Source organism: Bufo bufo, chromosome 5 (genome assembly GCF_905171765.1).
Source record: "Bufo bufo chromosome 5, aBufBuf1.1, whole genome shotgun sequence".
Lineage (NCBI taxonomy): Eukaryota > Metazoa > Chordata > Amphibia > Anura > Bufonidae > Bufo > Bufo bufo.
In genome coordinates this window covers 353,514,640-353,531,126 of record NC_053393.1, presented here as the reverse complement: position 1 = coordinate 353,531,126, position 16,487 = coordinate 353,514,640, and the positions used below count along the sequence as shown (strand labels likewise).

Sequence of the window (16,487 nt, the reverse complement as noted above, 5' to 3'; positions counted from 1 at the left end):
GGTCCTATTCACCCTGATAGAAATCTATCAGGGTGAATAGGACAAGGGTTCTAGTCCCTAAGGGGGCTAATAGTTAGTAAAAAAAAAAAAAAACACCAAAATATTAATTATAAATGAAAAAGAAAGATTTACAAAAAAAAACCTACACGTTAACAATAAACATTCATTTTCAGCAGATTTGTGTAGGATTTTTTTTTCAAAAATGAAAATTCACAGAATATCAGTATAAATTATCGGCTATCGGCCTGAAAGTTCACAGATTATCGGTATCTGCCCTAAAATATCAATATCGGTCGATCCCTAATGAGTAGGACACACAGTACAGTTATCAGTGCTAGTCTTTTAATGAACTATGCATCAGAGTGTCCATCACAAGACAAAGAGTGATTTTTCTCCACTAGAAGAAAACTGTGAAATTTCTGTTGGACAGAGGTTTTGAAAATCAAGTGGGACTTGTTCAGAAATTTGAAAACTGTATAAGTTTACATTTTACGGTGAATATCCTTTACTTGCTTAAAGGGGTATTCCAGTAAGATGAAATTATCCCCTATTAAATTGTGGGGGTCTGATTACTGGGCCCCCCATACTCAAAATAAATGGTGCAGCAGGTTGAGTATGCACACTGCCGCTCCATTCATTTTTGTGGGACTGCTGGACGTAGGTGAGCACTGTACTCGCCCATCTCCAGCAGTCCCATAGAGATTGAATGGAGAGGCAGTGTGGATGCTCAATCAACTGCTTCTTTCAAGGGATTGTCCATTTTCAAGCTACTGTTGACCAACTTGTATGTTAGATGATTATATGGCACTTACTGATGTAGCAATTGTTAATTTTCTGTGCCATTTGCTAGATTTTATAAGCCATGTCCCTTTGTTAGTGAAATCGTCTGTGCTATCTGCATAGAGAGGCTCTGTCCATAAAATGACCACTGATGGAGGGTCATGTGACCAGACGTATCACTCCGCCTTCTACATTCTAACACTTTGCACCTACACTAAACTCCCAGCAGTGCAAGTGTAGATGGCAAGTGCAGTGTATTTAAATGGAGGTGTCACAGACGTTCCCGTGGCAGGTACCAGGAGATCGGAGAGACTGGCAACTCGTGGGTTAAATTGACAAGTTCACTGTGGAGCTTATTGTGTCTGTGTTTTGGTGAATGCCACACCCCTTGCTTCAGGTGTTGCTTGTTGATTTGACTTTCCCATAAGTAGCCGCTTCTCACTCTTGGAGGTGCGGTTTATAGATTTTGTTCCTGCCTTCTAACTAGCTGGTCGGTTGTACTCTGTGGTGCTTCTGGAGTTGCCAGTTTTCTACTTTCAGCTAAGTCTTGTCTTTTCTTATTGTTTTGTGTTTGTTATATTCCCTGTTGTTTGTATCTGGGCCTGAAACAGAGACTTCCATTCGTCCATCTGGGGAGGAATGGGTTGTCTCTGGTCCTAACCTTATTCCAGGGCCTTGTAGGGATATAAGGGCCTAGGTATACAGCATATGAATATTTCTACCTTCAAGGTCTATTCATATTGATAGGTAGTTAGGGCCCGGATTAGGGTTGTCTAGGAGGTGACCTGTTTCTTCCCTAGTTTCCAGGACCAGTTACTGTTCCCCTTCCCTCCTGTGTTCAGTGTGGAGTTTTTCCCCCACACTGATCGCGACAGGAGAATACTCAGTATTGTGTATTAGAATGGAGGAGGCAGAGTGATGTGTCTGGTCACATGTCCCTCCATCAGTGGCCATTTTCTGAACAGGAAAGCACAAAAGACTTGCCAGCAAGGGGGCATACCTTATTAAATATATAAAATGGTGCAGAATATCAACAGGCTATATTAGTAAGTGCCATATAGTCATCCTACAAACACACTGATGAACAGTAGCCAGAAAGTGGCCAACGCCTTTAAGTACAGGACCCCTCATTCCTGTAGATAGAGGATAACTTCATATTTTTGGAATACTCCTTTTAACCATTATATCCCTTGCAAAGGGACCCTTTCACCACCTTCACCCAACACTCGTAGAGTATTTGTTGGGTTCCTTGCTAATCCCAAAAAAATATAAATGTATAAAACTATTATAGTCTTACCCAGTTGGATTGTTTAACTTCCTAAATATTTTTAATCATACTCTGTATTTTTCTCTCCTTTTTGTTCAGGTGCATTTATTCCTGGGGTCCCTGTACAACCAGTAGTTTTGAGGTACCCCAACAAAATGGTAGGTCATCTTCCTTCCTATAAAATAATGTATTCTTGCCTTTCTACCATGCTGTCAGAAACATGAATCTCTCTCAAATAACAAGTGCTATAAATATGGAAGAGTGAGATGTGAAGAGCATAACAGACATATTTGCTTCCACAAAACACACAAACTACTGTAGATAAAAAAGAAAATCCCATTTATTCTACATATGCCTAACCTCACCATAGATAACCGGTGCATTTTCTAGATTGGTTTCTGCAGTAAAGAGATGGTAAGTCTGGTAAAATATCAAAAGGAAACCTCTCTGCATTTTTTTGCTCCTAAACCACCACTATGCCTTATTACATGAAGCGATTATATATCTAAACATGATCCTATGTGCTAAATCGAATAAAAGAAAATCTCAGGTATCACCTTATAAAATTCTGCACGCTATATGTAAATGTTACCATTGAAGAGTCACATAGGCAGAGTCCAGGTCAGGAGACACTCCTCCTGGCTTGACTGGCTTCCCCCAGACTGCAGCCTCCAGTCTAATCTCATGCATGCACCATTGCCATGTTGTACCTGGACATGCACAGTGCAGCAAGGGTTTTGCGTCTGGTTTAACCACTCTACTACTTTCTCAAGGTAGTGTAGAGGGATGATTGAGATGGAGGACAGTGCATGCGCTGTACACCTCACTGCACTGCACTGCGCATGCCCAGGTGGTACGTGTCAGTAGTGCATATGCAAGATTAGGTGAGAGTCGGTAGGGATGTACAGCAGTCAAGAGGTGCCAGTCAAGTCAGGGAAGGTGGACTTAGAGCTGAGACTGCATGAGGTTCCTGATCTGGACACAACCAATATTACTCTTTGAATGGTAATTTAGATACAGTGTGGAGTATTTTTAAAGTGATAACTGAGAGTTGAGTTAATTGGATTTAGCATACAGGGACAAGTTAGGAAACATGAGCTTTAGGTAGCGGTCTAAGAGACAACAAAGTTTTCTGATAGAATCCCTTTATTGGACCAACCACTGATGAGCAAGTTCTACCCAGGTACAGCAGGTGTTACATTTCTTAATATGTGTAATATTACAGTGTATTCACCTGCTGCATGTATCTTATGTTCGGATGGGAATATTTCTTCTGTATAAAGCTTCTCGTGAAATGGACAGTAACCCTGTTATGTATGATTAGATTACATTTGTACCATCTGGGTGGGTAGGACAACTGGCAGAAATCCCCGTGGTCTCTGAGTCAGTATTTGACTTGAGAAATAAATAAAGAAAAGTCGTTTAGCATTAGGGACTGTATAATCCCCTGACTGTATTGCATCTTGTTTACGAAGCTCATAGCTGCAAAGAGCGAGCTTGAGCCTTTCCCCGGAGCAGCACTCTTACCACGGGCTTAACTCCTTCCATTCTAGTGGCTTCTTTTTGGTCATTGTGTGTGGCAGATGGGATCATCTTACCCAGAACAGCACACAGTCCTTAAGTCGGCTAAAGGCCTGTCTTCTGATATTTGCTTTGTAGTGGTTCACACACTGCATATATAGAGCATGCTACAGAGCAATCACAGGGTCTGTTTATTTCTCACACAAGTGGATCCTGCTAGATGGCTTCTTTTCCAGGATCTAACTTATAGTGTGGGCTTTCATTCTCAGAAATAGAATCCTCATCATCGTAGCTTAGTGGTTCTGTCATTTCTTCCTTTGTCTTGCATAGAATGTGTGATTCCCTCTATGTTAGTGTTTTATGACATTTGAGATGCCGTTATATGCCGTTATAAACAGTTGTCACTTAGTTTCTGGCAAAAAAAAATAGCTGTAAAATAAACAATCCTCAGTGCTATTTGCAACTTCCTTGGTAGCAAGTAGCTCCCAAGTGTGCAGCTCACAGTCTGAGCTGAAGATGGAAGACGGAAGAGGATGGAAGAGGAGATGCTGAAGCTCGCTTTCCAGGGCAAGTATTCTGAGAATCCTCCTGCATCCACAACATACAGCGACATAAAGACCTCCAATGCAGCGCTACAAGGCACCAGAGGTCGGGCACGCCAGCCACCGTCATTATGAAGCAGTACAGTAAGAAGGAGAGGGAGGGAGAAGAGAACGGGCCGGCGATGCGCGCCAAGCAAGATGGCGCAGGAGGGGGAGAGAAAGCTGCAGAGATCGCAGCGCGCCTGGAGAAATTTACCAGACGGGCTCCTACAAGCACCCTAACAATCCATGAGGAGACACAGAGGGCGGAATCTAGGCAATGGGTGTACTCAACTCTTGGTACGACCACAGGCAGCCCAGGCAGCATGGAGGATCGGGGAGCAGAGGGAGAGATTGTAGCAAGCCTGGCAGATGAAGAGGGAGAAAGTAGTGGAAAGACTACCCAGGAAGCTACCAAACCCACAATCACAGATGTGTTTAAAGCAGTCACTAACTGCAGCAAAGCGCTTATCTCCCTTAATTCACAAATGGGGAGCTTGCAAGAAAATATGTCTTTTATTAGGCACTATTTTAGGAAGGTCTCAGAGAGAATTAAAGAAGGGGAAGATCGGGCCAGCTGCTTGGAAGATAAAGTGTCTCCTTTAAGAAAAGACCTAGGAAAAGTCACCCATGATGTCTCTTATCTACTGAACAAGGCGGATGATTTAGAAAACTCTGCAGAAATAATTTGCGACTTTTGGGTTTTACCGAAAAATTGGAAGTAACAAATGCTGCAGTTTTCTTTGAGCAGTGGCTGATTGAGAAATTTGGAAAGGACTCTGTCTAATATGTTTGCTATTGAAAGAGCTCACAGAGTGCCCTTCCACTCACCACCACCAGGGGCCCCTCCAAGACCTATCCTGATGAAGTTGTTGCATTTCAAAGACAGAGTCGCCATCTTAAGAAAAGCAAGAGAACATGAGGATTTGTTAATAAATGGCAGAAAAGTGCTCATATTCCCGGATTTCTCAGCAGAAGTGCAGAAAAAACGGGCGAAATATGTTGAAGTGAAACGCCGCCTGAGGGAGAGTCAGCTACCATACTCAATGTTATATCCTTCCAAGCTGAGAGTAGTGGCAGAAATAAAGGTTCACATCTTTGATACGGCTAATGCAGCGGTGCAATGGCTAGAAGCTACAAATCTACCAACGAACCCTGAGCCATCTTCGGGATGATCTCCAGATGCAGAAGAAAGGAACCAGATCTGGTGTCAGATGTACAGATACCTTGGACGAGGAGTATAGAAAGGGGACTGTGACATCAGTTTAAAGGGTGCCATGGAAACATGGGACTCTGAGTTTATAATATACTAGCTAAGGAGCCTTTATGGGGAAGGAACTACAGCAAAAAGTACTGTAATATGTTATAGATTATTGCACCAAGTTAAGTAAAATAGGATGCATATCTATTTTTTATGCAAGATAAGTCCGGGCGGAGAGTGTAATGAGAGCAGGAGTAGTTGGGAATTTTTATTCTGTATCTCAGGTAGTATATACACTCACGTTGCCTACAGTCGTTGGGTATATTTTGGTTTTTAGCCCAAATCCCCGCGTTGCAGAGGGGAATGTGTTTATGTAGATGCATTATGTTTGTAAGTTTTGGGAAACCGCACCATGACCGCAATACTATTTTCAATAGAGGTAATATAGAGGTAGTGAAAGATGTGTGGAATGGGGAGGGAGTCCAGGGAGTGATATCTGTGGGGTTTGATGATGGGGGCTAATGTAATAGCCTGGAACGTGAGGGGTCTCGGGGACGCATCCAAAAGATATGCAGTATTGAACTCCTTAAGACAATTCCAACCAGCCATTGTATGTTTATCAGAAACACATCTGACAATGGAATCCATAGCTACGTTGAATCGTGCATGGGTAGGGCAGCGTACTCTAGTCATGCTAGAAGGGTCAGTGTACTTATACACAAGCAGATCCCGTTTCAGTGTACTAAGACAAACATAGACCCTAACGGTCGCTATGTATGCCTGCAATGCACGGTATTTCAATCAACACTTGTAATAGTGGCGATATATATCCCACCCCCATATACAGGTACTGAAACAAGTATTGGCATTTATGGCTGCGTCTCCAGATGTTCCCACACTTATTGTTGGAGACTTTAATATGGTGCTCAATTATAACATGGATAGGCACCACGAGGTCGCTAATCCTGGGGAAGTACTAATATCCAATATGGCAAAGGTATTTATGGAAGCAGCACATTTGGAGAATTCGAAATCCTAACGTTAGACAATTGTTCTGTCATTCTAGCTCTCATAATACATTATCACGAATCGACCTAGCAGTAGGTAACCAACAGATACTAAGACTTGTACGGACAGTGGTGTCCAGAAGTCTTTCCGACCCCATTAGGGTTGAATTGAGCTTGGATTCTGCATCTAGGAGAGATAGAGGTCTGTGGAGGCTAAACCCTTTCTGGCTAACTATATTACAGGATGAGGTGGGAATACTGACAGAGATGCAGGAGTTCATGTCAATTAACATCGGGTCAACATCGATGGGGGTAGTGTGGGACACATTCAAGGCTTTTGTTAGAGCAATGGTCATTAAACCTATTCAAAGGCATAAACCCAAAAGTAGGGAATTGACACAAGAATTGCAGTCTAGAGTCACTGACACGGTATGTAAATATGTAGAAAGTCCTACAGATGTGAACCGGTCTAACCGGTCTAATACATACTGATCCCAAAGTGACAGGTCTAGTATATGGAAGCATAGAAGAGAAAATTGCACTCTATGCTGATGACATGCTGCTCTTTTTGGACAAAATAGACCAGTCTATACATCATGTAATGAAGCTAATTGAAGATTTTGGTACCTATTCAGGTCTAACCATAAATTGGGACAAATAAGTCATGCTTCCTCTGGACTCTGTACCGATATCGCTCCAGGATAAGATAGGCCCTCTACAAATAGCCAAAACTTTCAAATACCTAGGAATACAGGTGTCCTATAGATCACAAGACTACATAAATTTAAATTCTACGTTGAAGAAAATAAAACGAGCGGCACTCACCATTCTTACTTCATGCTTTATTAAAGAAGAAGAGAACTATACTAAACAGGCCCTTGAGTTGAAACAGCGTTTGGTAGAAACAGGTTACACTGAAAAAGTTTTGGACACAGCCATGGAGAAGGTGGATGGATTCTCTCAGTATGATCTATTGGTTGGTAGAAAAAAAGAAAAAAGGCTCGGCAATAAACCTGCCAGAGGGTATGATGATCAGAAAAAGTTTACGTTCTCCTTTAAATATAGCCTGATGGCTGATGTGATACGTAAAGCCATATACAAAAATTAGGATATTTTAGGGAGGGATGCGGGTTTGTCAGGTTATATAGAACATAAACCTTTGATAACTTTTAGAAGAAGTCATACTATTAGAGATAAGATTGTCAGAAGCCGGTTCACAAGAGAGAAGAGGAGTAATTGGTTACGTGAGATGATTCCCAAAGGCAATTTTAAATGTGTCAGTTGCTCTTTTTGCAAATATAATTCCCAGAAAAGAGTCCTAGAGTTTGGTGGGATACGTCAAAGAGTTGACAATTTTATTACCTGCAGGAGCACCTTTTGTAGTTTACCTGTTAATGTGTGGCTGTTGCCGCTTTTATATAGGTGGATGGAGCAGGGCCATGACTGCCACCAGAACCTTCGTAAAGACCCTGGGAGCCGTGGCCAGGCCGAACAGGAGGGCTACAAACTGGAAGTGAAATGGATTCACTGCAAACCAGAGAAACCTCTGATGACTGACGCAGATGGTTACGTGAACATAAGCATCCTTGATGTCTATCAAGGACATGTACTCCTCTGGTTCCGTGGACGCAATGACCGACCTCAGGGACTCCATCCGGAATCTGCGGATGCGAAGAAAACGGTTGAGCGCCTTGAGGTCCAGAACGGGACGGACCGTCCCCTCTTTTTTGGGAGTCACAAAGAGATTGGAGTAAAACACCTGAAAACGGTGGACGAGGCTTGAAGGAAGGTTTGCGTTTCTGATCTATGGCCGACTTGTCTGACGCCCTCTTGGGGCTAGAAAAACTCAGAAAGGGGCGAAAAAAGGCTTCCGCATTTTTCGACCTAATAGACCGCCCCCTGTTCTGTGGTAAATGCTTGCTCTTACCACCTGTAGCATCTGAAATCTCGTCCAGGCATTTACCAAAAAGTCTGCTGCCAATAAAGGGGGGGGGGGCCATCAGGTTCCGCTTTGAAGCATTATCTGCCGCCCAGCAGGAGAGCCATAGGGTACGGTGAATAGCCACCAACAGGGCTGACGAATGAGCCATAAGCCTGGCCGCATACAAAGTTGCTTCACAAATATACGCACTGGCATGAGAGAGCTGCAAGGCCATATTTGCAAGTTCCCCTGCGGGGACTCCCGAGTCGAGACCCTGACTTGCCCACTCCCCCATAGCCTTGCTAACCCATGTAGAGGCAAATACCAGCTGCAGTGCAGTGCCCACTGCCTCAAAGGCAGATTTAGCAAACGCTTCCAGCTTCTTATCTCTGATATTAGAGAAAGAAGCCCCATCCACCATTGGCAAGGTAGTATGCTTAGCCCAGCTGGGTCCACTATAGGTGAGGACAACCATTTTTTTGTCAAATCCTCCGGAAAAGAATAAAGGACGTTCAAGCATTTTGGCAAGGTAAAACATCTATCAAGAAAATTCCACTCCTTGGAAAGAGAGGAATCAAACTCCTGGTGATTGGGGAAACACTTGTGTGAGCAACGGGGACCTTCTAAAGGAAAAACCTGAGCTGGCAGACGATGGTGCGGGATCCTCAACCTGCAACATCTATATAACCGCCGTACTAAGATTGTCCACCATGGAGGACAGTTTGGGCAAGACAACATCCTCATCTGACCCCCCCTCCTCAGGACATGCCTCTTCCACTGAGGACACGTCGGAGTGAGACTCTCGAGCAGGAGAGGCAGAGGAAACAGGAGACACGGACACCCTTTTGGGGAAGGATGATCTGGCCCGTTTTGCGGGACGGCCACGATGGGCATGCGCCCCATGATCCCCAGAGTCGGACCGGTCAGAGTACTGCCTTGCCGACAAACGCCCCAATATTTCCACAATGGCTTTATTGGTATTGGAGACATCCTGTACCATCCCAGACAGGGAATGCGCCCATTCTGGTTCTACCATAGGCTGGGCAGCAGGAACCTTAGGGTCCGGGGCCGAGCCACTTGATGGCGGAGCAGCACACGCAAAGTAGAGTGAGTCTGACTGCCTGCTTTGTTACCTGGGGTCTGGGCTCAGACATAATGACAACCCTAGTGCCTAAATAAGGAAGAGGGGAAGGTTAGGCCCTGTAAGAAGGGACAAACAGCACTTACCCAGCCTGTCTCCCTCCAAGCAGCAAGACCAGCGTCCTGTCAGGTGCTTTAAATCCCAGAAATGGGGGGAGCTGCCAGCCATGGGAGCAGGGTGCACAGGCCCCGCCCCCAAAATGACTCCGGCTCTCAGTGCCAGCCCTCCAACACAAGCCACGCCCGCCGGCACGCATGCTGCATTCCTGGCCAAACCCATACACCGGCCATGGAAAAAATAAGTCGCGGGGGAGCTCTGCAGTAGCAGGCTGCATGGCCCCCGGCGGCTCTGGAACGCCACGCCGATCATGAAGCGGCAATGTTTCAGCTGCAGATAACTCTGCCCTGATGCGCCCTCACCGCGAAAGTAGCGCAAACGCCGTTGAGAAAGCAGCAGGGGGACGAACGCTGCAGGGCAGGAGCCGCTAGATGTACCCTTGAGCCCTGCATGCGGCACTGGAAAACGGACGCCCCCAGGTACCATTTACAAGGCGACAGCACCGCCGCCCTGCATAACCCCCCCTCCAGCAGAGACCTCCTGGAGCGGCCCATCCTCGTAAGGACCAGCAACTTGGGGAGGGAATTGGAAGGGGGAGCACTTTTTTGTCCGGTGTCTTCTGCCCCCCTGGCTCCAGCCGGATCACCACCTTTCGTGTGCCCCCCCTTGGGGAGGTACGCTACACTGGAACAGTGGGCTGTGGTGATCCGAACGCTAGTGGGAAACAAAGGCTTTGTAGGAACCTCTGGTCCTCCTTTGCTTCTGGAGAACGGGAAGGAGCAGGGGGTTTGGGGGACCCCCTTGTCTCCAGTCTCCTGGGTGGGAGTGCAGGCAGTTGAAAAGACTGCCTGAGACTCCCGCTAGAAAAAGGAAAAAAACAAAAAGAACAAAAATCAGCAGACCTGCAACGCAGGAAGGTCTGCCTCCTACAGACGCTAAGCTAAAACTGATTTAGCTTAGTCCCTGCAGAAAGGGTATAGCTGAAGAGGAGGAGCTTACACTGTGTGCTTAGTGTCCGCCTCCGAGCGGCAACAGCTATACCATGGTCAAGCCTGTGTCCCCCAATGATACGGATGAGAAATACCATTTTTATTTTATTTTATTTTTTAATACAGCTTTCACAAATCTGCTGCTGTACGTCCCAGGAAGCACCTCTCATACAGTACAGCTTCACTGCACCTCTCATTGCCAGTGTTTAGTACTGTCATGTAAACTTGCAGAGAAGCTGGGCCTATTCTGTATTGTTACTGGTATGGTTAGCCATAGGTTAGTTTCTCTGCTCCACTGTCTGCATTGTGTGACCAGGCAGTCTGTGCCTCACCCACCATCCTGTTTAACTCCAACCTGTTCAACTATTCTCCATCTGGAAATGGATAGGACCAAGAGGAGATGTACCCTGATTTCTCTGATAAACTTCTACAATACTGCTTGTTTGAGTTTAGAGACTGGTATATACATTCATTTAGTTATATCATTTCTTTCAGTCATTTAAGTTCAGTGATCCTCTGTGCTATACTTTTATATACTTGTGTTAGGGCTCATTCAGACGGCCGTATGCTGTCCGCAAAAATACTGAATGCTATCCGTTTTTTTGCGGATCCGCAAAAAAACGGATAGCATTCAGTATTTTTGCGGACCCATAGACTTCAATGGGGCCATGTCCTGATTTTCACGGACAAGTATAGGACATGTTTAATTTTTTTTGCGGATCCGCAAAAAAACGGATAGCATTCAGTATTTTTGCGGACAGCATACGGCCGTCTGAATGAGCCCTTAATGTGGTGATCTCATCTTGGCTTACATCTGATTTCAGCATTTACCAACTTTGCTGTAATTGGTAAAAAACTGATGTATGTTTTTAGTAGACAAGTAGGAAACATAATTGCCGTCTGTCATCAAAGGTCTTACAATTGCAGTGCTGGGTAGTGGACTGAATCTGATATGCAAATATACCTTTCTGGCAGTGGAGAAAGATCTTAATGTCAAAAACACAAACTCTTATCGCATTTGCAAATAGTTTACAAGTGCCAATTAGGCGGTCCTGAGCCTGGCAAGTGCTGAGGCTCTCCTTAATAAACTCTGTCCCCTGCCTTTACAGTTCCTTTATATAGCCCATTTGCAGGGCAGAAAAGATCTTTTTTTTGCAGTAGTGAAAACTGTCAAAACCAGAAACATTTATCACATCTGCAAACCGTTTGCAAGTGTCCTCTGTGGATGGTCCTGGGCCTGGCAAGTGCTGGGGAACATGCGTGCAATGTATGATCAATTTGTCTTTATCTTTTTTACATTTAATTTTGTGTTCATGTATTCTCTAGGACACAATAACCTGGACATGGCAAGGACCAGGAGCGTAAGTTCTTTTTACCCTTTAATTTTGAAATTTTGAGATCATATAAAAAAAAAACATTCAGAGCATTGAGATAAGTACCTATCAAGGTTTCTGGATTATTCGTATATAATCAAACATGCTTCTAGGGTGTCACTTTCTCCCTCTTTTAATGGGGACATTTCAGGTAATAGGCAAATATATAATAGGAAATTGCTGTTTACCCTCTGTTTTTAGTGATTGCTGTATTACTTTTTCTTTTTTCCCCCTTAGAATGGACATACTATGGCTTACGTTATGTCAGTTCCACAATTATGTAGAAATAGAGGTAAGCAAGGTGGTTCTGCAAAGCATTTTAATAAATGTCTGTAACTGATCAGGCTCAGTAAATTCTGTCATTATTAGTGGTTGTCTTGCTGTATGTGCACTTGCACAAATGGTTCTAGCCTCAAAAAATGGAGCCTAATTAATGACTGCCCAAAATGTTAAACCACCTTACCCAGCTATTCATGTAAGGGCACAGGCTTGTCCCTGTACCCCAAAGGGACAAAAAATGACAAAAAGTAGGCTTTCTAGGCTTCACAGAATTAATATGGTAATTATTCCAGCCCCTAATTGGGTGACGCAATTTATCTCTTTCACGTTAACTAGAAAAAAAATTATTTGGCCCAAATGTATTTATCAATATTAGCAGCACTATTATTAATGTACGTGCCAAAATGGGTATGTGCTAAGGGCTCTTTCACACTTGCGTTATTGTCTTCCGGCATAGAGTTCCGTCGTCGGGACTCTATGCCGGAAGAATACTGATCAGGATTATCCTAATGCATTCTGAATGGAGAGTAATCCGTTCAGGATGCATCAGGATGTCTTCAGTTCTGGTACGGAACGTTTTTTGGCCGGAGAAAATACCGCAGCATGCTGCGCTTTTTGCTCCGGCCAAAAATCCTGAAGACTTGCCGCAAGGCCGGATCCGGGATCAATGCCCATTGAAAGGCATTGATCCGGATCCGGCCTTAAGCTAAACGTCGTTTCGGCGCATTGCCGGACCCGACATTTAGCTTTTTCAGAGTGGTTACCATGGCTGCCGGGACGCTAAAGTCCTGACAGCCATGGTAAGTGTAGCGGGGAGCAGGGGAGCAGCATACTTACCGTCCGTGCGGCTCCCCGGGCGCTCCAGAGTGACGTCAGGGCGCCCCAAGCGCATGGATCACGTGATCACATGGATCACGTCATCCATGCGCATGGGGCGCTCTGACGTCATTCTGGAGCGCCCGGGGAGCCGCACGGACTGTAAGTATACCGCTCCCCCGCTCCCCGCTCCTACTATGGCAACCAGGACTTTAATAGCGTCCTGGGTGCCATAGTAACACTGAAAGCATTTGGAAGACGGTTCCGTCTTCAAATGCTTTCAGTACACTTGCGTTGTTACGGATCCGGCAGGCACCTCCGGCAACGGAAGTGCATGCCGGATCCCAACAACGCAAGTGTGAAAGAGGCCTAAGAAAATAGCTCCAAAAATGCAGAGGCCTTTGTAATTTCAGACCACCTTGAGAGTGTCTAATATAAACCAATAGTATGACTCTGGTCTGAGTACTAGACGATTAACCGGACTGTCAATGTTATTAGCTGTCTAGTAGATAGGTTATAGTATGTCCACGGTAGATTGCAACCGTAAATCCACTGTTTTAGCTAAAAGTATCATCTCTTTTTTTATGTATGGTATGAGATTTACACAAATTCTGCCATTAACAATGATTAAGCTTATACTCCACCGTCTATAAACGTTGCATTAGATATTTGTCAGCGGTACTATTATGAATATTAGCCCTAAGTTCAGTTTCAGGACCACTGGGCTGTATCAATAGATGTCAGCAAGCACACGTCAAAGCCGGCTCCTGATTGGCTCAGTGTGGCTGTTAATTCTGTTTAGCAGTCCCGGTCTTTTAAATGTGTCTCCTTATTTTTTTGTGGCAGATAAAGGTGGGGGCAGCACTGGGTGGCACATACCACATTTAACTGATTATTGTTTTATTTTTTTATCTCTGATCTGAGGTCTGCTTCACATGGGGACTTATTAACATGTAGGTCTGATCTGAGGTTTGATTGGGAGTCTTATAAAAATTGAGCATCTGATCTAAAGTTTTATTGGGGGTTTGATCTGAGGTCTTAATAGGAGCCTTATTAACATTGGGGGTCTGATCTGAGGTCTGAATAGGGGTCTTATTAACATTGAGGGTCTGTTCTGAGATCTGATTAACATTGGGGGTCTGAGCTGAAGGCTGATGCGTCTTATGGGCAGGCGCCTCTTTTAGGGCGCAAAATAAAAAAAATGTAGCTAGTCCCACAAAGAACAAGCTCTCATACAGCCATGTCAGCTGTAAAATAAAGTTATGGAAGGCAGGGAGGAGAAAACTAAAATGTTGCTGCCAAAAATTTGCTATGTCCTGAAATTTTTTAAGTAGTTGTTGCTGAACTAGGAACCCCCACAAATTGCAGTTTTCAAGCTGCACACTTTTTTGCTTCAGAAACCAAACATTCACTACCTGATTGATCAGTTGTTGGAGTAGACTGAGTTTTTCAGCCTCCTGAACTGAAGCTTAGATGAGATGTTTAATGGGTGTGCTTAGAGTCCACTGAATCTAGTTTTAATTGTGTCTTTCAGATGATAAAGGCACTTAAATTCAGTTGACATCTCTTCACTGATATCTCATTTTGTCTTTGGAATCTGTAGGTTGAGGGAGTGATAACCATGACTACCATAACTATTTGTATAATTCACAAACAGCAGGGGATGACTTGTTAGGAAGGATGCTCATAAGTAGTGGTAAGATCCACTCATGGCTCGCTCAATGTATATGCTGTATAAGATCCTAGCTCCTAGTATGTGTTGTGTAAGATTCTACTATCTTCCTGTTGTATCTTCTAGTTTCTTCCTATTTATACTCCATCTGAGGAGGAGAAGAGGAACCCTGCCCTGTATGCAAACAACGTAAGACATGTCATGGCCAAGTATGTACCACAAAGTTCTTTTATTCTATTTGTTGTATGTGTTACCTGTTCAATTTTTAAGAGTAAATATTACAATGACTATAACGCGTTTGAGTTTACTGGAAACAAATGTGTTTCTCCATCAAAAAGTTTTTCTTAGAAGAACTGTCAAAACAGAATTCTACTATACGTTCACTGATGGGACTTGAGTAGCCACTGGTGATGATCCACTGTGTCCATATCTAGAAAGACGTCCTAAAAATATATTCCTACCCAGCATTACATAGAGCTTGCCCCTAGTATATAAGTATAGTTTTGCTTCTCTGCTATACAAAAAGGCATTGCTAGAAGTAAATGGATGCACCCCATATTCTGGATGAAAAGCAACTGGTTTTACCATAGGGTGTTAAGTCAGCCATAGAAAGAAATTCCAGTTTGTCAGAAAATGCAATTATTATTCTTATTCATTGAGCCAGTTACCAAGCTGCATAATAAGCTTCCAGTAGACCACAGGAAAATTGTTCTACTAGTGACCACTTTGAACAATCCCTTTTGTTAGAAGGGTCCCCCCGACAATAAGCTGATTGCGGCTGTCCCACTGCTAGGACCTCTACCAGTCAGCTGTAATCCGTGGTGGAAATTTGACAGCAAGTGTTCAATTCCCCTTTAGTGCCACCACCAGGGGAAAATAAGCATTTCAGACTTCACATTGAAAGCAAGTGTAAAGCCGAATGAGAGGCCCTCTCTTTAGCCACTTGGCACTCTTGCTAGGACATGAGAGTCCTGAATCTTGTACCCTATCTATATTCATTCAGAATACCATTATGGGCTAATTTAAGTTAAGTCTTCTAAATCAGTTACATAATTAGTAAAACATTTATTTCAATCAGATCTATTAATTCTACAGAAATCTATAGTCTGTGTATTGCCACTATATTGTGGCGTAAAAAAAGTAGTCAAATTATGGCGTATGCCATATTTGCACCATAGTTCACGACTTTTAGAGGTTCTCGCCACTTGTGGTGAGAAAAGGGGCAAGGCTTAGTGCATCCCGCCAGATTTACTGTAACTTACGCCAGACACTGGCATAAGTTATAGATTAAGTGTCTACCAGCTCCGGGTGCATGGAGTGCCAGAGATGCACCTCATTTATTAAGAGGCATCTTCCCCTAAATAAACTAGGCACATCTTACTCCAGCGCAGGGAGACCAGGACTGGGATATAAGAACGCCACTCTTAATACATCTCCTCCGGTGTGTTGCAGTTTGACAGACATTTTTACCTCGTTTACAGTGGTGAACATGAAGCTTTTAGACTACGGTCCCATGTATTGGTCACCACTCCTCATCAGCATGATCAATTTTCTGGTTGCCCGACTATCGCTGTCCATGGTGCTGAAGTAGACTGGTCTGCCCAGGATGGGGGAGGAGGACTTCATTTATTTAATACTTCACTTTGATTTCCATGTCTGAATACAATTCATGAAGTGGAAATACATTTTTGTTTTGCTAGTCCTATCAGCTAAATTAAAGAGTAAATGGCCAGAAACATCTGTTCCCTGTGTAAGGTCCTGCTTGTTCTATAGCCTGATAATGACAGATGTTGCAGTCTTATGCCTTGTACAAGTATTAGTCATTTTCTGCAGGTAAATTATGTAAAATATCTTACATATGTGTGTTACATGTAAAATATAT

The 16,487-nt window shown here is 43.8% G+C and overlaps 1 protein-coding gene across 2 annotated transcripts in view; it reads left to right on the top strand.

Annotated features, from left to right (window-relative positions):
- LPCAT1 (lysophosphatidylcholine acyltransferase 1) overlaps positions 1-16,487 on the top strand; it is a 131,541-nt gene that overhangs the window by 103,118 nt on the left and 11,936 nt on the right. For both annotated transcript variants that reach the window (XM_040431306.1, XM_040431305.1), the window contains 4 exons: positions 2,147-2,205; positions 11,792-11,826; positions 12,076-12,130; positions 14,732-14,814. In XM_040431306.1, coding sequence (XP_040287240.1) covers positions 2,147-2,205; positions 11,792-11,826; positions 12,076-12,130; positions 14,732-14,814 — 232 coding nt within the window. The remainder of the gene's footprint in view (positions 1-2,146; positions 2,206-11,791; positions 11,827-12,075; positions 12,131-14,731; positions 14,815-16,487) is intronic.